Source organism: Bubalus kerabau, chromosome 1 (assembly GCF_029407905.1).
Source record: "Bubalus kerabau isolate K-KA32 ecotype Philippines breed swamp buffalo chromosome 1, PCC_UOA_SB_1v2, whole genome shotgun sequence".
Taxonomy (NCBI): Eukaryota; Metazoa; Chordata; class Mammalia; order Artiodactyla; family Bovidae; genus Bubalus; species Bubalus kerabau.
Window position 1 is genome coordinate 12,316,685 of NC_073624.1, and position 18,728 is coordinate 12,335,412.

At 48.4% G+C, this 18,728-nt stretch overlaps 1 protein-coding gene across 16 annotated transcripts in view; it reads right to left on the minus strand.

The window, feature by feature from the left end:
• Positions 1-1,337: 1,337 nt before the first annotated feature.
• WNK1 (WNK lysine deficient protein kinase 1) overlaps positions 1,338-18,728 on the minus strand; it is a 128,638-nt gene continuing 111,247 nt past the window's right edge. For 9 of the 16 annotated variants that reach the window (XM_055568044.1, XM_055568028.1, XM_055568082.1 and 6 more), the window contains 11 exons: positions 17,943-18,026; positions 16,398-16,481; positions 15,674-15,734; positions 13,283-13,365; positions 11,342-11,988; positions 10,412-10,611; positions 8,861-9,055; positions 7,915-8,007; positions 5,409-5,450; positions 2,898-3,085; positions 1,338-2,470 (listed from right to left, as the gene is read on the minus strand). In XM_055568044.1, the coding sequence (XP_055424019.1) occupies positions 2,153-2,470; positions 2,898-3,085; positions 5,409-5,450; positions 7,915-8,007; positions 8,861-9,055; positions 10,412-10,611; positions 11,342-11,988; positions 13,283-13,365; positions 15,674-15,734; positions 16,398-16,481; positions 17,943-18,026 (1,995 nt within the window). In that variant the 3' untranslated portion in view covers positions 1,338-2,152. The remainder of the gene's footprint in view (positions 2,471-2,897; positions 3,086-5,408; positions 5,451-7,914; positions 8,008-8,860; positions 9,056-10,411; positions 10,612-11,341; positions 11,989-13,282; positions 13,366-15,673; positions 15,735-16,397; positions 16,482-17,942; positions 18,027-18,728) is intronic. The other 7 variants (XM_055568164.1, XM_055568154.1, XM_055568146.1 and 4 more) reach the window with 4 other exon arrangements.

Consider the following 18,728-nt stretch of genomic DNA (forward strand, 5'->3'; position numbering starts at 1 on the left):
TACTTTCCATGTGAGTGAAGAGACCTCAACATCATTAAACCAAAGTGACCAGAGTCGTGCTGCACTTGGCTCCCTCCTTGGGTACAAAGTCCGTCCCCTCTGTCCACATGTCCGTTTCCCATTTCCTCGGCACTTCTTGTTCGGTCCTTACTCTTACCATTTCTCAAGGATTACAGGCAGAGAAAAAGTAAAGTTTCAAAGCAAAGCTTGGAGCACCTGCCCTTCTCATCTCTTACCTTCCTAAAAGCCTCAGCTTTCGTTTGCATCTTTGGGGCCTTGGCTAACTTAAAGAAAATGGGCAACGAAGGACAGGACAGCCAGGCTCTTCCTGTCATGGAGATTCCTGGGATGGGCCACTGAGGTGGCTCAGGGTCAAGAGAAGAAGCACCCCAAGATTAAGAGCCCTAGCTTCTTGCCCCATCTTCTGGGAGAATAGAGATCCCCAAAATAGGCAATGGGAGAGTATTTCCTGAAGTTTCTGAAAATAGAGAGAACTGCCCATCACAACTAGGCATAGCACTAAATAATACTGGCTGGTTGCAGTTATTACTTGAGGGGAGTCTCTTTATATGAGAATATCCATTGTCACTCTAGAAACAAAGGTAGCCGGGAGATTATGACCCTGCAACCCTCTGGACATTATACAGAAGTGAGGAGGAACAAGCAGCCGTTCCTACAGTGCTTATTTCAGATGTGGGGCCACTTGCCACAACTGCAGGACCCCACGTTGAGAAATACACGGTACATTTGCCCCAAGAGGAAAGCAAGGCAAACAATTTTTCTTAGAGCAACTTTCTCCATCTGAGACGTTTCACTATCACATTTCCCAACTTAAAAACCAGCCCCCCACCCCCTTCCTTTCTCTTCAGCCATTTCTTCTCAATCTTCTGAGTTCAAGCCCAGCGCAGGAAAGTAAGGCTTAGGGCAGCCGCTGGCCAAGCACCACGTCTTCAAAACACGTCTGTTCTGCAGCCTCTAGTCTCTCGGCACCAATCGCACGCCACGCTCAGCCTGGTAACTGCCAGATTTGGTGACAGCCTCCCTCCTCACTTGTCCTGAAACAGTTTTCTGCTTTAACCACTGATGTCAACTTAACTTCTCACCCTGCTCATCTTACAAAACTGTTAAATGACTTGAAAAAAATACCCTTCCAGTTTCCTTACAACACAGTCCACTGCTGGGTCACACAGACCCACGCTCTCCTTCCACACACCCTCGCTGACCAGCTGGACCAGGGTCTGACGAGAAGTTGATGCAACGGCAGAAGCGATAGAAGTCCAAGGCACTAAGCATCCAGCAAGCGGTACTGGGAGGACGGAAGTATTCAAGTAGAGTGATTTATACAATTTTACATTCACATTTATTTATCTAATACAATGGAAATACAAAGGAGAAAAGTGAAATCTCAGTAAGTAAAGGACAGAGCTCGCCTTTTTAAGCCTTTCATATTTTACTGTTAAACTACTGTTGTCCAACAACTTTTATACATCACAGTGTTTCCACATCAAAACTGATGGCAAAGTTACATGTCCGCAGGGAACTTAATTTTTTTCCTAATTGCTAATGCTGCAGTCAAAGCTGCGAATATCATTTGCTTAAAGCACTAATGACCTATTGTAAGAAAGGGCTGAAACCTCCATCCCTCCCCTGGTGTCTGCACTGGGTTCTAAAGATTGGCTGGATTGGGGTGGGGGGGGGGGGGTAGGGGGAGACAGGAGAAAGAAAAACAGTGGGGGCGACAGGGTAGGAGAGAGCCCAATAGTTTAAATTTTTTGTCTTGTGGTTTATATTCTTGAGGGAGTAAGGGGTTGGGGTGGCTACCAAAATGAAGAGCCCCACCACCTGAAAATGCAGACGGCTCTGCTTTTCCAGAGCTCTCTAGGAGCCTTCTGGCCAACCCGACTCCCCAGCGGCTCACTGCTGGGTCTGGGCGACGACAAAGCACACACAAGACAGCTCTCCTCTCGCCTCCCACTCAGGCGAGTGAGGGCAGGGGGCCTCCACTCCAAGGGCTCTAAGCGGGGTTAAAACATTCCTTTCTGGCAAGAAATGACCAGTTAAATGCAGCACTAGTAGTCAGCATATAGGCTACGCCCCCGACCCCCCACATTCCATCTCCTGCCCCCAAACCTGCCCCAGGATCGCCTCAGGTCTACGTGGTCCGCAGGTTGGAACCTGGGGGGTTGCTGATGGATTTCTGCAAGTTGCTGATGTTGAAATTCTGTAAGGAGGCTGTTCCCACAGGCTGGAACTGGCTAAGCGGCTGGGGTGCCGGGCCACCTGTCCCGCTCCACTGCGTGCCAAACGGGGGGGCAGGGAAACCGTACTGCTGAGGGGGGCACATGGACTTGGGGAAGTGCCCTAGAGAGGTAGCTGACGCTGCAGAGCCGGGGGCAGAGCTGCCCAGGTTTGAGGTCATGGAGACGCACAGCTGACCAGGCGCGGAGAACTTCCTTGCCATGCCAGGGCCCTGGAGAGAGAACAGGCGGTGAAGCCGTGTGGGTGGGACGGGTACAGGGCGAGGGAGAGTTCTAGGCCTGGGCTGCTCTGACCTTACAGGGTCGGGAGAACAACTCCCAGACAGCCTTTCATCACCATCACTGGCTCCTGACACTCACCACATACCTGTTCTGACTGGAAGTGGGTGGCATCGCATGCCTCACGTGAGTGGCGCAAGCACACACCATTCAGAGTGTTAAGGAAAAGGGAAGAAAAACGGGGCTGACTCAGTTCAGAGCAAGGAATCCAGGGAAAGAAACTAAGAAAGGGACCTAGCTGATTGCTGTCTTTTTTCCTGGAAGTGCTAGCACTCAGGAGCCCCTGGAGGTGGTCACGGCAGGGTCCCCGTGCTCAGCGACACTCGGACAGGCAGGAGGAAGCACGAGGGGTGCGCTGACCTCATAGCTCACGTGTCCTTTGCTTCCCCGCCTGCCTGAGAGACTCATGGCGTCCCGGGCCCAGTTGTCCACCAGCTTGTGCAGGTCATCCGTGAACATGCCCTTCCTGCTGGACGTCACGGCAGGAGGCGGAGCCGGGGCGGCCTGGCTGCTCACGGCTCCCCCGACGGCGTTGGTGCTGCTGGTCCCTGAGGTCAGAAGAAGCAACAAGGCACACCCGTTAGAAGGGACTTGGGTGGTGACTTCGGGAGAGGAGAGACCTCCCACGATGATGAACGGCAAGCCCAGGATGGGGGGATGAGCCAGGGAGCCATGCAGAAGGGAGGTTTCAGGGTCTCAGGAGCCAAATGCCGCGGCGCGTAGCAGGGCTGGGGGAGGCTCTCCTCAGGAGCTGCCGGGGAGGGAGAAGGGCCGGGGCCTCGCTCCGCCCGTCCCCGCGGTGTTGGGAGTGCGGACACTTGGTGCTGGGCCTGTGCCCAGCGCCTGCTAAGGAGAGCTGTGTGCTGAAGCCACCAAGCCTGGCTGCTCTGAATGCTGCAGGACGGGGCAAGAGCCGAGGGCCCCCCCGAGCATGGGCAGGGTCCCCGCGGGAGCCGAAGCACTGCGAGCACAGGCCTGAGGAGAGCTGGGCTCCCAAGCCGCGGGGGGATGGGGTCCGGGACACGCTCAGCCGTTCTTCCACATAGAGGGAGACGAGAGAACGCGTGCTCTGTTCAGAAAGCTTCTTCGCCTGGGCCCATAAACATGAACGCAAACATCAACTTGGGAGAGTGAAGGCTCAACCTCTCCCAACTCCCTGTGAGGCAAGCACGAGGAGGTCTGTGCTGCGCCCGAGCCTCTCGGCTCCAGGAAGACACGGCTGCACCGGCTGCACCGCGGCTGGCTTCTCCCCGCCCTGCCCCTCCCCAAAGAGCAGGCACTCTCTGTGCACCCAGGGAGGCAGGGGGTGCAGGGAGCAGAGGCTCTGGGGCTGTGATGAAGGGTCTCTATGGTTTCATGAGGAAGAAAGGAGTCTGTGTCCTGCCTGATTTCGGCTCTGCTGGAGGGCACACTGGCGATTATTCGAGAGGCAGGTTTGAGGGAAGAGGGAAAGAAGAGTCAGGGTCTTGTGTATTCCCCGCACCCCCACTTTCTTACCAGATCTCACATGTGCTGCAGAATAACTGTAAGCGGCCATTGTAAGGCGTGAGCCAAGAGGACTTCAGATCCCCAGTCAAGGCCAGGGCTGAATGTCTAAATGCGGACACTGCCCGCTGTCACAGTCCAGCAGTGCCAGAAGCGACTCGCCCCCACCCCCCAGGCCCCACGACGGGGGTGGCTCACCCGCCTGGGCTGGGCACCCAAGCCCGAGTGTGGGAGGAACAGCTGTCGTGAGGTGAGGCTGCCCAGCGCAGAGGTCCCGTGCTTCTCAGCACCCAGGCAACACGGCAGGTGGGGGGCGGGGGGCGGGGGCTGAGTTCCTTACAGGGCGGAACCCAGGAGGAACAGTGGGACACACAGGACACAGGCTTCCGGGACGGCAGCAGGGAGACAGCGCAGGCAGGGACGGGGGTGGGGGTGGGTGTCAGCGCATGCACGAGGACCGTCTCGCCCCCCGCGCGCGTGACCACGGCGGTGTGAGCTTGGTGGCGAGGGAGACGATGAGGACGACACAGAGCTCACAAGTGAGCAGAGCTCTCAGCAGCCACGGAGGGGACGCAGCTGCCACAGGCCGGCTCAGCTGGGTGCCGAGGCCCCTCGACACTGGGTGGACAACGGGGGAGCGCCAGCCACACAGGCCACCTTCTCATCCTGGCTTCTGCAAACTGCCTTCCCACAGGAGGGTGACACACACCCCCCGCTCCCCGCTTTCCAAGCAGAAATTAATTCTAGGAAAAGCTGGCTTGGCTACTAAACCCAGGAGAATGGGGGTGCACGTGGTCGGTGGCAGCAGGAAAGCGGTGACGAAACCAGCAGAGCAGGCGTTTCTGAAACACGGCCAGCCTTCAGAGGACACTCCCTGTCCTTTAAACCCTTCTCAGTTCTGCTCAAAAATTCTAAAAGCAGTGAGTGCATGCTTTCTCGCCAAAAATGTTCTGCCATAGTCAGCCCCCCACCCCTGCCCCCTTCTAGTAACAAGAGCCCACTATGAGCCACGCTTACTGCCCGCCTCCCAAGCACCGTTTTCTGGAAGAGCCCCTTGGCGGCGGCTGCCATTGTCCGCACTGTCTACACAGCTGGCTGACTCCTCAGGGGGCGCGAGGCAGCCCCACTCGCCCTACACACACCCACGGGCGCCCCCACCCACAGCTGTCACAGAGCCGGGTGTGGGCTGTCACCGAGAGCATGGACTGTGAGGGGACGTGGAATCTGGAAGGAGAGCCAGTGGCAACCACTGAGTGTGTTGAAGACGACACCAGAAAAGGGTGCAGGGCTGGGGTCCAGGAGTCGAGAGGCTGCGGGGCGCAAAGAGCTCAGGGCGACAGGCTTCACAGTCAGGGACCAGAAGTAACAGAAAGAAAGGATAATTACTACAGAGCTGGTTGCAAGGGCAGACTTTTTTCACCATCTTCCCTGAAGCACAAAGAGAGAGCAGTGTGTTAAAGATAAGGAAACAGAAGTATAAAATAATTAGACTCTCCAAACAGCACACCAGGGCCCAGCAGGAGAGAGGGAGGGGAGAGGGCCTGGGCTGTGCGGGGGCCCCTCCCGGCCCACGGCCCCACCCCACGCTGTCTGGAGGAGCGAGCCCCGCACCAGGCTTCTGGGGCTCTGGCCTCACCGCTGGAACCTCGAGTACCCAGGCAGTCTCTCCACGCCCTGGCCCCTCCTGCTTCTCCTGCTGGGCTGTTAGGATGCACTGCATAAACGCATTCGCAGTTCCACCACAGGAGGCTGACAGGTGGCACCGTCGTTACAGCTCTCATTTAAACTGGCTAACACACTATTTCCAAACCCTGGACATACATACTAACCCCGTCCCCCCTAGAAAAATCTTTTAAAAGTATGTGGAAAACGAGCAACTTTCAAACAAAAATAAAGCATGAAGCCAAGCCGTGCTTCCAAACCATTATCTGTTTTGAGCACAGAGTGAAGCACCCCAGACCAGTTAAGACCCCAACACCCGAGAGCCCAATATCTCTGTCCATATTTGCTCTTTCAACTTTTTTTTTCTTTTTGGCCACACCACACTGCTTGTGGGCCTTTAGTTCCCCGACAGGGACTGAACCAGGGCTTGGCAGTCCTAAACCACTGGGTTTATTTGCTTTAAATCTGCATCTTGCCATCTGCTCACAAAGGCTTACATGATGGACACTGACGTGCCTTCAACAGAGGCAGGATCTCTCATTCATCTGAACGACACTGTAACACCACCTACCTTTCCAAGTGCAATGGGAATGTTCTGAGCTAACCGAAGAGGTGCCTGTCACACAATACTTCCCTCACAAAAATGCCCTGGTCTTCCTCCTTCCCTCTGAGAGACTACAGGCCACATAACACCGGACCGACACCTCCAAACACTTGTCCCCTGCTGTTACTGTCTCTTCAGTCATCTAACTGGACACAGGACTTTAAGTGCCGAGGAGCTAACACTGTTGGTCCAGCCTAGCCTTGCCAGGCCCTGACAGCTCAGATGGTAAAGAATCTGCCTGCAATGCAGGAGACCCCGGTTTGATTCCTGGGTCCAGAAGATCCCCTGGAGAAGGAATAGGCTACCCACTTCAGTATTCTTCGGCTTCCCTTGTGGCTCAGCTGGTAAAGAATCTGTCTGCAATGCGGGAGACCTGGGTTCCATCCCTGGGTTGGGAAGATCCTCTGGAGAAGGGAAAGGCTACCGACTCCAGTATTCTGGCTGGAGAATTCCATGGACTGTGTTTAGTCCATGGGGTCACAAACAGTCGGACACGACTGAGTGACTTTCACTCACCCACTAAGCCTTGCCAGGAAAGCCGTTGCCCTACCAAGCGGGGCATGCCTTCCACCTCCCTCTGGGCTACACGGCCCTGGACTAGTGCTGTATGAGGCCCAAGGATCTCTGAACCACACTCAAGAGACGATGACAGTCCGAGCACATGCACTTAAAAAGTATGTCAACAGCCACATCAGAAGTTTGAGGCCTTAACAGATAAGATGTTTTAAGCTCTAACAAAGGTTTTTTACTTAAACCTCAGTTTTGTTTTTAAAATTCTCATTTCAACATATGCTTATCAACTACCGGAATGTGCCAGGCTGATCAGAGAGAAAAGATGTGTGATTCCCTGGGCTCCTGCCTTGTGCCCGTGATCTCACGGGGTCTGTGCAGGACCACCCGCACTCTACATGCAGGGAGGTGGACTGGAGAGGCAGGAGCCTTGTTTTGGGGAAGAAAGCTGAGAAGTCCCAGCGATTTTGTTAAAAAGCCCATCTTGGCTTGCAGGTGCTGGCCCTCGGTCTTAGTGAGCATAATTTATAAGACGAACTATACCGAAACCCTCTTTGAAACCCTTAGAGGGCAGTGGTGGTGAAAACATCCAGTGAAGAGATTCCAGCATCTTTACAATTGATAGGTGGTTATGCTTAACTGAGATTATGAAAAAAAAAAAAAAACAAAAAAAACAAAAACCAAAACCCACCCAACTTTCAATCTACTCTGAAAAATAATACAAAAACAGGGGTTCACTTTTCCCTGCACCAGTGGTCAGGAAGCTTGCTGTGACTCCTAATGCCAGAGCAAGGGGTAGCACTATGCATGGCTGGGCGCGCAGACATCACTATGCTGAGTGACCCAGCAGTCCCTTGCCCTGGACACCGTGCTGCCCTCTGGCACAGGCTGAGGAAGAGGCAGTTCTACCAGAAAATTCATTTTGAAGTTTACAGAAACCTATGATCAGATCTCCATCTTTTATCGTAATTAACAGAGGCCCAAACTTCTGAGGGCGACACTAGTTCAGCCAAGCCACTGCGGAGATGATGCGCAGACACAAATGAAGATGGACTGCGTGAAACCACAGCCCAGCGGCAGACACAAGGACGAGGAAGGAGTAAAGGTGTTACACACAAAGAGCCAAGCAGGGCGTACTCAGAAATCGCGTCCTCCTGCCGCCAGCTTTGAACGTCACCTGCTCGGACGCACAGTTAAACTTGGCACAGCCTGTGAGAGGGGAAGAACGGGGAGAACAGGGAGAGAAGAGACAGAACACAGCTACGAGACGTTAGAACCCGAGCTGAGAGCCAGATGTGCTAGGACGGCACACAGAGGGACGAGCCTGCAGGACAGGCCTGCACGCCAGAGGCAGGGGTCAGTTCTGTCCCCCACCAGCCCAGACTGTGCCACCCGCCAGCACGCTCAGAGACAGGCTAATCTCTAACCTTCGCAAAGCTGCAGCAAAGGCACCTCCGTTTGTCGTCTAGATTCCCCTCATTCTTTTCCACTCAGATGCCCAACAGCTTTTAAGTTTTGTCTAATGTTACTAAAAGGTCTTTCCTCTACAGGAATGTTCTGAGTGATCATTTTATTAAACCTCTGTTTATTAAACAACCTATACTTGGGAAGTAGATTAAAGGTAGCAACTTGAATTTTAGGGCTATTCACTTTAGTATGTCTCTCTCACACTTAGAAATTATTAAAGTCTACATTGGCTGAACAAATGCATTAACTTTCAGAAAGGGCTAAAACACCTAAGAATCTGGTTTCAGGAAACCCTAGTCCAGTATTAAATCGTAAGTTCCAAATCCCAAAGGAGTCCTGCACCGCACTGAGGCGTCACAGGGCTACTTTCTGCTGTAATCCCTTGAAGAAAACCTACTTCCACCAGAAGGGAGCAGTGATCCCACCCAAGCGAGTTGCTACCCACCCCCCTTTGCAGCCCAAAGAACCGTGTGGGCAGCAGGTTCCAGGTCAGCTGCTCCCCCAAGCCACCCGCCTGCCCCAGGCTTCTGTCCTGAGTGTGGCTGTGTCTCCATTTCAAGGCTCCTGGAGGATGGTGGCTGCTCGTGGCTCTCACCTTGACCTGGAGCAGAAAGGCTTGGTACTGAAATGGCACCATCACTGGTAAAGGCCGAGTATAGGTTGTCACTGGAAGGAGATGGCTTCACAGGCTGTAACAGCTGGTTGGGCCCTGTCTCCGGGACGCTGCCAGGAGCGGGGAGGGTCTGCTGAGGGTGCAAGACTGAAGCTGCACTCTGGCCAGACAGGGTACCTATCAGAAGACACAGGGGTGTGAGGCAGGGGCACAGCTCTCCCCCTGCCCTGGACAGCGCTGTCTGCTGTTTGTCCCACCAAGGGAGTGATAACGGGTCAGAAGCTACAGACCAAAGGACAAAAGCCTCTGGATGGGATGGGGAGTAAGAGATGAAGGAGAGGCAACAGGGCTGCAGGGCCCCGTCCCTGAAGCTGCTGAGCTGCAGATAACCGGGGGACTCAGGAGTCCAAGCTGGGTAAGATGACAGCACGTGCAGGAGACATGGGAACGCCACTGTGTAACCTCAGCCCTGCCTTTTACCCTCTTATAGCTCAGAGTGGTCCAGAGGCAGTCTCTCCTTAGTCCTTCTGGTCCATGTGTCAAATCAAGTACAAAGAGGTGTCAAAAAATGATACAGGGATTATAGAGTAATGCATATTTAGAGTTATTTTTGATAGGTGGCTTTCACTCATTAGCCAGGTGTCCTGAAGTGGACACCTGGCTATTCCTTAGTATAACTAGTGGAACAGAAGTACACTCCAAAAGAAGGCTGAAATTGGGATCAGAATCTAAATTAGCTGCTGTGACTTATGATCTCACATCTCATAATGAATTGGCTCTAACATCCCAGAGAAAAGGTTTGGGCCCCTGAAAACTTGCAGGGAATGGGAAGCTGTTAGGCCTGCAAGTGCTGTCCAATACAGTTAACATGAGAGCTGACGAGCAAGGGCCAAGTGTACTGGAGTGTAAGTATGTAAGTGTGTTCCAGCTGCTTTTACTTACAACTAGTTATCTAACATTACCATAACCTCACCGAAGGGGAAAAACTCTACATAATAGAGAAAAAATAGGCAAACCACAAAAATAAGAGATTATGATTTAACTATTTTTTGACTATAAATACTAGCATGTTCTTTATTCCCATACAGCTAAATAAAACAAAACTTTAATCAAGGACATTATCACATGACATACCCAAATACCTATATGAAATTTACATTCATCCCAATTGTGATTATGATCACTCCACTCATTAAAAAGAGAGAACTGACCTGGACTTTACTAAAGAGAGAACAGTGTGTTCTCTTCCAGCTGCCTAGGAGTTTGGGGACATGTGAGTTCTATGAGTCAAGAACAACTACACATGAAGGAAACCACCAGACAGCAATATAGGCAACACAGGAAAAGGCCACAGTACTACCCTGTCTTCCAGGCTCAAAAAGAGGTTCTATAAACATGGGGAGTGAAGGCAAGGAAGTGAGACTATGGGAAAGTCAAACTCCTTCACAATTAATTCAACTCAAGTAGCCAATATTCAACAGCTTCTACACACAGATGGAGACAGAAACACAAGACAGGACGGCCACGGCTGACCTGGTCCAGGGCTTTTATTCCCCAAAGAGCTGCTGCGACTGGACTTGCTCCCTTTGCTTTTGGTGGGTCGCCTCCTTCTCCCTGCAAGGGGGGCTGCTGGGGGAATGATGACAGCAGGAGGAACCTTGCCCAGTTTGGTGTATAAAGACTCAATTTCGTGCTTCTGGCGACTCTGCAGGTCCTGAATCTCTTTAAGATGTCTACAAAAGATAACCAAACAATTAAAAAATAGAATAACCACCTCTGTTCCAACAAGAATTAACATGATTTCACCTTCACGCACAGGTTTACTTACTAATGAATCTGTCCCTCAAATGCACTTAATTTAACTTTTACCAGCTTGAGATTCTCGTTTGTCAGCTCTTCTTGCTGGCCTCTACCACCCAAGCCAATTCCAAATAGCTCCTAAGTGAAGTGAAGTCACTCAGTCGTGTCCGACTCTTTGCGACCCCATGGACTGTAGCCCACCAGGCTCCTCCATCCATGGAATTTTCTAGGCAGGAGTACTGAAGTGGGTTGCCATTTCCTTCTCCAGAAAAAGCTACTAGCCAACCACAAATGGCTGATGATGTTCCAGAAGGATTTCCTGACTTTGAGGCTCTACACAGGATACTGAACTGGCAACTCAAATCCAGTTTGTCAACTGTGACCAAGAAAACCTGTTCAAGTATTCTACACCCCAGTGCCATTACCAGATTCATTCAGTAGGCTAAGAAATGGTCAAGATTAGGTTAATAACGCTGAAGTGCTAGTGTTAAAAACCACATGTAGCAGTCATGCACAGGTGCTGAGGCAGTTCTGTAACTAGGGATGCCCTGAGTCCTTCCGAGAACTACATCCAGAGGCCCCGCTCCTGCGTCACCTCTCCAGCACCAGGAACTGGGTCCTCACACAGCTCTGCCGCCACCCTCATGGGAGAAATACACTCACTTTTCCCGTAGTCGGCGAAGCTCTAACTTTAAGTCCTCATCTTCAATGTCTGACTCATTGTCACTGCTCATGTAGGAGGAGTTGAAGGAATTGCTGAGGCTCTGACTGAGGCTCTGGGCAGGAAGGCTCTTGGAGCTCAGCTGCGGAGGGGAGTGTGGGCTCCCTGAACCAGCATCCACGTCCCGGCTGAGGAAGGCAGCCTCCAGGTCGGAAGACGGCCCGTTCAGATGCGAAGGCTCAGACAGTTCGGGTTTCTCTTTCTTTGGCGTCACGGTGGGAGGAATGTCGTGTTCCGAGTCCATGAAAGGAGAGACCACTGGCTCCTCTCCCTTCACCTCAGCCATCTTGTCTTCGGTTCTGGACACAGAGAAGCGACCCACTCTGCTCGCTGTGGTGGTCACCTGAAAACGGCCAACCTTGCTAGGCTGCCCAGCTTCTGAGGCAGGTGGCTGGTGGGCGCTGTCAGGCATGTCTGCAGAGGCGCCCCGGACGGCCAGCCCGTTGGGCTCTGCCTTCACCACGGTGCTCTCGGGGCTGCTGCTTGACAGCACCGAGGACTCTGACGTGCTGGATGCGAAGTGGACCGACTTGGCATCCTCCGACTTACTTTTACTCTCCTTCTGGGGGTCATCCATTGCAACTGAGACCTGACACAACAGACCAAAGTGAGACTAAAGAACTCCCAGACACTCCATTTTCACAACGGATGATAAAACAGTGAAGCACTTCGAGTCCCAGTCTGAGTAGGCTGATCATTTGTTTACACAGGCCCTCCACCTCAGACTGTGAAAACAGAAGGAACCGCACTGCAGAGCATGACACGTCTGCACTGAGATGTGCAGTCAGATGCCGATTCTGAGCAGCTGGCTAAGCCAAGCAAATTTGCTACTTCCATTATCTCCTGTTGTGCACAGGACTCAGATCACATCTTGTTAAAATATAAATAACAACAGGTCACAGAATATTGACGATTGCTTGTAAACAAGAGAAACTACAAAGATTACATCCAATAAATGTTAAATGACAGCTAAGCTTCAAGAAATAGGACAACTAGCTAGCGCTAAAGGAAGGATCCCGATTCCTGTGCTAGTTCAACAATGTATTAGAAATAAAGTCAGGGAAGCCACAAACTCTGAGAACACCTTACAAATGAGAAGAATGTGATCCAATACCCCCAGCTTCAAGTGCTATACTGAGAATAGCCAGAAAGTAGCTAAGAAAACAGAAAAAGATTTTTTAATCCCAAAGCATCTTTATCTCATACTTTTTTTTTTTTTAACTTTACAATATTGTATTGGTTTTGCCATATCCCTATCACTAACCCAGAAAATATTCACTTGTTTCCCAACTGGGAAAATATAATTACATGGTGTCATTTGATGCTGACTCAGTATTTTCACTATGGAAATCAAACTTAAGTTATCCTAAACATGAAAACTTTTTTATACAAAGATGTTTACTGTTACTTATTAAAAAATTAGAAACCGCCTAATGACTGAAAATAGGAGAATGGCTAGGTAACCCTACCCCTAAATGGGAAAAGCTACAGAGAGCTATCAGAAAAGCAGCAGGGTCAACGTCAGGTCCACACACGCACAGGGCCAAAGGAAAAGAGGAGGATGGGCAGGGAGGACAACTGTCCACTGCTTCTCTAAGTATTCTTCAGAGTACTTCAGAATACCACTCTGAGTATTCTTCATTTTCCTGAATAAGCATGTGTTATTTTAAGAGAGGAAAATGATAAACAGCTCTAAAGTGCTCCTAAAAAAGACATATCATTGATGGCAATTAGGTCCCCAAAGACAGATGTAGGTTTCTTATATACACACTCCCACCCCGGAATCGGAAATCCCTTTTTTATCATACATACACCACCACTCACCGTATCGGGGATCCTTTCTTCGTTACACACACACTACCCCTTAAAAGCGAGAGTCTCACCTGAAATCGCCCCATCTTCAGAACACCAGCTGTGGAAGTGGGCGCAAGGACAGGAGCTTCTGTGACTTGAGAGACTGAAACAACTACACGGAGGAGGAAGAGAACGAATGTCAGCATCTTTTTAGCAGCTTCCTTTCCCTAGCCAGAAGCATAGTCAACAGAAACTGCGCATTCCAAGAAGAAACTCGTTAGAGGAGAGGAACACTTCCTTTTGTCTGTCCCCCCTCGCTGCGCCCAACAAGGGGAAACGGTTACTGCTCACCTTCCTACCAGACACCTTCTGTGTAAAGATTACATGGCTGTGAAACCCTCTGTCTCCCCTGTACACCATACACAGGACAGCACACTACGTGGAGGAATAAAAGCCACACAGCAGCAACGCGGCTTCCTGGATTAGCTCACACGAGAAGAGATACTAAGGCTGACGGGCAGGGACACTATAGCTCTGCCCTGTAACTCAAAGATCATGAGATTCTGTTGAGCACACTAAAGACCCATTTTAAATGGGTACTAGCTATAGCAGACTTTTATAGCAGCAACTGCTCTAATATGTATATTCTTATATTAAAAATCCGTGCAGTAAATTAAGAATGGGAGTACTGAATCACTGCCATTTAAAACTTTGACAGACCATAAACTGATCTCCAAAAAGGCTATATATATACACCAAGTCACCAGTGGCTATTAACTTCTGAATTTACCAAGGATAGGGGAAAAATATGATGACTTGTAGTTTTATTCTACTGTTCTGTTTCATAAAGGAAGTTAAATATTTTCACGTCTATCTTTGTGGTTTTTTTTCCCCCGTTATCTTTTTTTAAATTTTGGTCTATGCCAAATTTACAGAAATCCTTTATACTGGCAAAACAAAGTCCTTTTTGTGACAGGCATATACAACACACACATTGCCCAGGTTTTCATTTATCTTTATCTTTGGACGTAACAGTACTTTTCCCCCATGCAGAAACTGAAAATCTATTAATGCTTCTGGGCTGGGTATTAAATGTAATAATAACATCTTTCTCTGTATCAGGGAGTAACAAACTATGATCTGTGAACCAAATCTAGCCCACAGATTGTTTTTATAAATAAATTTTATTGGAACATAGCTCATTCATTTATTATCTATTACTTCTGTGGAGCTACAATAGGTTAGATATTTGAGTAGTTGTGACAGAGACTGGATGGCCAGCAACACCTGAAGCATTTCCTCTCTGGCCTCTTACAGAACAAGTTTGTCAACTCTGCTCTAGATAGTTGGAAAAAAAAAAAAAGATCCCTTTTGTTTTCTTACAGCCCTGCTTTATGGCAGCATTTTCCATCTCTGTTCCACTCTGAATTTATTTTGGCCTAGGCTAGTGATACATCTTTACTTTTTTCCAGATGGCTGTCCAGTTGTCCAAACTACTTAGTGAAATACCCCATATGTCTCATTGATTTGAAAGGCCACCTTTTTCATATTCTACATTCCATTTTAGTTTGTCCATTTCTAGACTTTCTAATCTATTCCACTGATTTTCAAGTCACTTCTTTTAAAATAAGAGCCAATTCATAGTGTGACTGTCCTGAAAATAATTTAATTTAGAAAGGTCTTAAGTGAAACTTAGCACTTTTAAGGAAGACAGGAAGTAGTAAGAGCATTCAGGCAATCTTACTAATAGTTATACTGGGAATTATACTTATGGCAGGTGATGTTGAGGAGGATGGTTATCTGGGAAAAGGCAACAACAAAAAAAGTGTCAAATTTCCCATGTTCGGTGGGACTGATGGTGAAAAGAGATTTACAACAAAACTTTGTAACAACAATAGTTGATATGAACCTACAACTAACATCATGATAAAAGTTCTAATAAAACATTTAAGCTGTTGGTATGGATAATTTTTACAGAATTAAATTTTTTTGGAAATGTGTCTTTTAAAAACAGATTATTTTATAGACATGCCAATTCTAAACAATTCAGAAATAGACAAATAACGTTTAATACTGAGAATCTGAACTCTTCCATGTGCATTTTCACCATCCATGCTGTTCAAGCTTCTATATTTCTATACATCTCAAAAGCCAAGAGGCTGTGAATAAATTAACTTTTATCAATATGCTTGAATTTCCTTGTTATGTTTTAGCAAGGATCTGGCCTAGCTAAAAACAAAGAGTCTTATGCTAAGAAACTATCATTACCCCCTAGGAAGCCACCACTCAAAAAGAAGTAAAAACCTCATGACCCTACTACTGCTCTAGATGTTAGTATCGGTTCGTGTCAATCAGGAAATACGTAATAATGTCCTCTGACAGTCTCAAGGACACCTGCAAACTCTCAAGAACGTGTGCCTCCCCCCATCAACTACAGGAAGGCCTGGTGTGGGAACAGAGAGGAAGAAGGGTGCTCTCACCATCCTTCGGAAGCTGGGCTCCGGTCTCCACAACTGCTGTTGGAGCCACCACAGACACGGGCTGCAAGACACACACAGACACCACCACGGCTTTAGCGTCAGAGGCTCAGTAAGAGGGTCTCTTCCCTGCTGCCTTTCCACTGGCCAGAAAGACAGGATGTGTGAAGAAACGCTTTTGTCTAAGGTGATTTTTCTTTAATAACCTAAGAACTAGTCTGATATAAAGAAAGACGGATAGTAACCTAAAAACTAGTCTGATATAAAGAAAGACAGATGTTTTAGCGATTTTTAAAAGAAATTGAGTCTTAACCTTTCCAAATCCCTTTCTTAATTTTTCTCATGGAATGCTTAAACGTGGATATTCACAGAAAGGTAATTTAAATCAGAACATTATTTTGTCACAAGCCTAAAAAGAAGACGTTAAGACTTCAAACTTAAAAGTATGGCCTCCTCCCAGGCATAAACACAGAATCCACAGGGCTGGTCTGTGGGAGAGCTCTAACTACAGGGAAGATGAGAAAATCAAAACCAGTGTCTTGCTCGGTTACGCTGATAGGTCAGTGTTACTCCTTCATTAACCATCTCATTTCTGTTGACTGGAACAAAAGCAAAGACTCTGCTTCGGTGCTAAAGGTATTCAAAGTGGTCAAGGTCACAGCTTACATCCCAGGAACATAACACATGAGGGTTATGGGGAGATTTTATCAAGGTCATCAGAACTCACTCCAACGGCAGACGTCAGCACGCCACTCTCGGGACTGAGGGTTCTTCTCAGCTGAGCGTCCAGGTCTCCCAGGGGCTGCGGGGGCTGAAGGACACAGCATGGTGAGCACAGCCTTGGGCACGGCCAGTGCCAACACGCACGGGACACACTGCTTCCTGCTCAGACCACATGGCATGTCCTTCTCTGCTCACTCAGTACTAAACCCAATAATCTACACTCATCTTAGCTTTCCTGCTTGAATGATTCACCAAGCTCTCAAAACAGTATCATCAAGTTCTCAAGCCACACAAAAACCCAGTTACATTTGTTTTTACAGTTTTGAGGTCTTCTTTCTTATATCTGTCCTCGCCATAAAAATATATTCTGAAACATGTACAGGGTTGACTGGCAGATTAGCCGTATCGTTCCCTATTTTCTTCTTCAGTTTGGTCTTCTTCCTGAGGACCTGTCCTTGTGAGTAACAGTAGGTATTAGCACACCATCACTGCCTTGGCTTCTATCAACCGTGCGCCTCTCTAGCCTTCCTCTGCTTTAGCCTCACTCCCATAGGTCTAATTTGCAGTTTCTCATTTCACATTTTGGGCCTTCTGAGGAACTGGAATACATGTTTTTAATGAGAAAATAGGTTCAAGACTTTCACATTCTTTTCCAAAGTTTAGCAGCTGATGGAGTGGGTTCTCCATTGGAGTTATTACTTTATTTAGCAAGTTGCTTAAATTATGTTTTACTGTGTATCTGGGATCAATTTCCCATGTTTTTTCTTACATCTTATTCTAAAGTAAGTCCCTAATTTATTTTCACTGTTTACTAGCTTGTCCCGTGTCACAAGCTCTTACATAGCTACAATGGGATCATGCCCAGTACTTTATAGGAATTTGACTCATGTATGGTATTGGGGGTAGACTGGGAAAGGCCATATTAATTCACAGACTGTAGGTGATTCTGACTCCGAGTGAGCAGAACGGGTGTGAGATGGGATCTCATTATTATGTCACTGGTCTCACTTGTCTCAGCAATCTCATGTTAGCTGAGCTCTGTTGGGTTTTGGATTTTAAGATTAATACCTGTTTTTCATAACCATGACCCTCTCATACCCAATTACTTACTTCATTAGGAGGTCACTGAGAGAAATGTCAAACATTCAAGAAAAAAAAGGCCATTATCAGTTATCAGGGTGGCACCCTTTTCTTAGGAACTTTCATCATTAATTTTGATTACATAAAAATTTTTCACTTGCACAATGGTGTAATCTTTCAGTATTCTACACAAGTATGAATGACAAAGCAATTATATCTTTTGGCAAAATGTCACGTTTGCTATTTTTTCCATAAGATATGAAAAAATATTAACAGTAAATGATTTCTAGATGATTTGCTTCTGACTTTAAGTAGGGCCTATATCATCAGCTACAGTGTTTTAAAAGCAAGTTGTTACTAAGTTAAAACCAAACAGGAGCCAGAGGCAAGATCGTGCAGTGGAGAACTGCAATAAGCTTTGAGAAAGAAAGGAGAGGCACGAACAGAAATTTGCCAAGTTGCAGGGCACCTGAGTTAGTGAAGGTCCTGGAAAAGGTGGCAGCTGCTCGCTGGGTGGAGTACCAGCTGGAAGTTCAGTGCCCATGGGCAGCACCTACAGACAATGAAGGGAAATTCAAGTCCGTGAGATGCTGAGCAGAGACAGCATAGAGAGAGCAAACCGACAAATTCAAATGCAGAAGCGTAGGAACAGGACGCATCTGGTTAAGGGAACTCTGTTGCCTTGGTTACACTGTGGTACCTACTGTAAATAAAGGATGTTATAACCGTGGCACTCTTAGAAGGGTTACCATGATATACCAATACAATGAACAGAACTTAGTAAAAGGCTGTTCCCGAGAGGAAGCAGAGCAGATGAAGGCTGTTGGACATGAGGCACAGGCCAGGCCCTCGCAAGCCTGTCTGGCACAGTGTCATCAGGCTGTCTGAGGGCACAGCCCAGTTCAGAAATAACTATGGGGCAGGTCTGATAGCAAAAGGCATCAGAAATCTAATGCTATCAAGTCATCTGTATGCTGTCTGAGTGAAGCCACTGTACTACCCCACTGTACAAGGGATCTCACGCCGAAGGCAAGGCAGAAAGAGGGGGAAGCACACAACAGGAGAAACACAGCCTTGTTATCTGGAGAAGAGCAGAGACTGAAGATGGCAGAATGAGAGGAAGGCTCCACAGCAGAACCAGCAAACACATTCTAGTAATCGTATCCTTAACGTTAGATTCACTTCTCCTTCCATCAAATTTACCACCAACTTCCAACTTTTTATAAACTCCAAATCGTGTGCCTATGGAATCTGA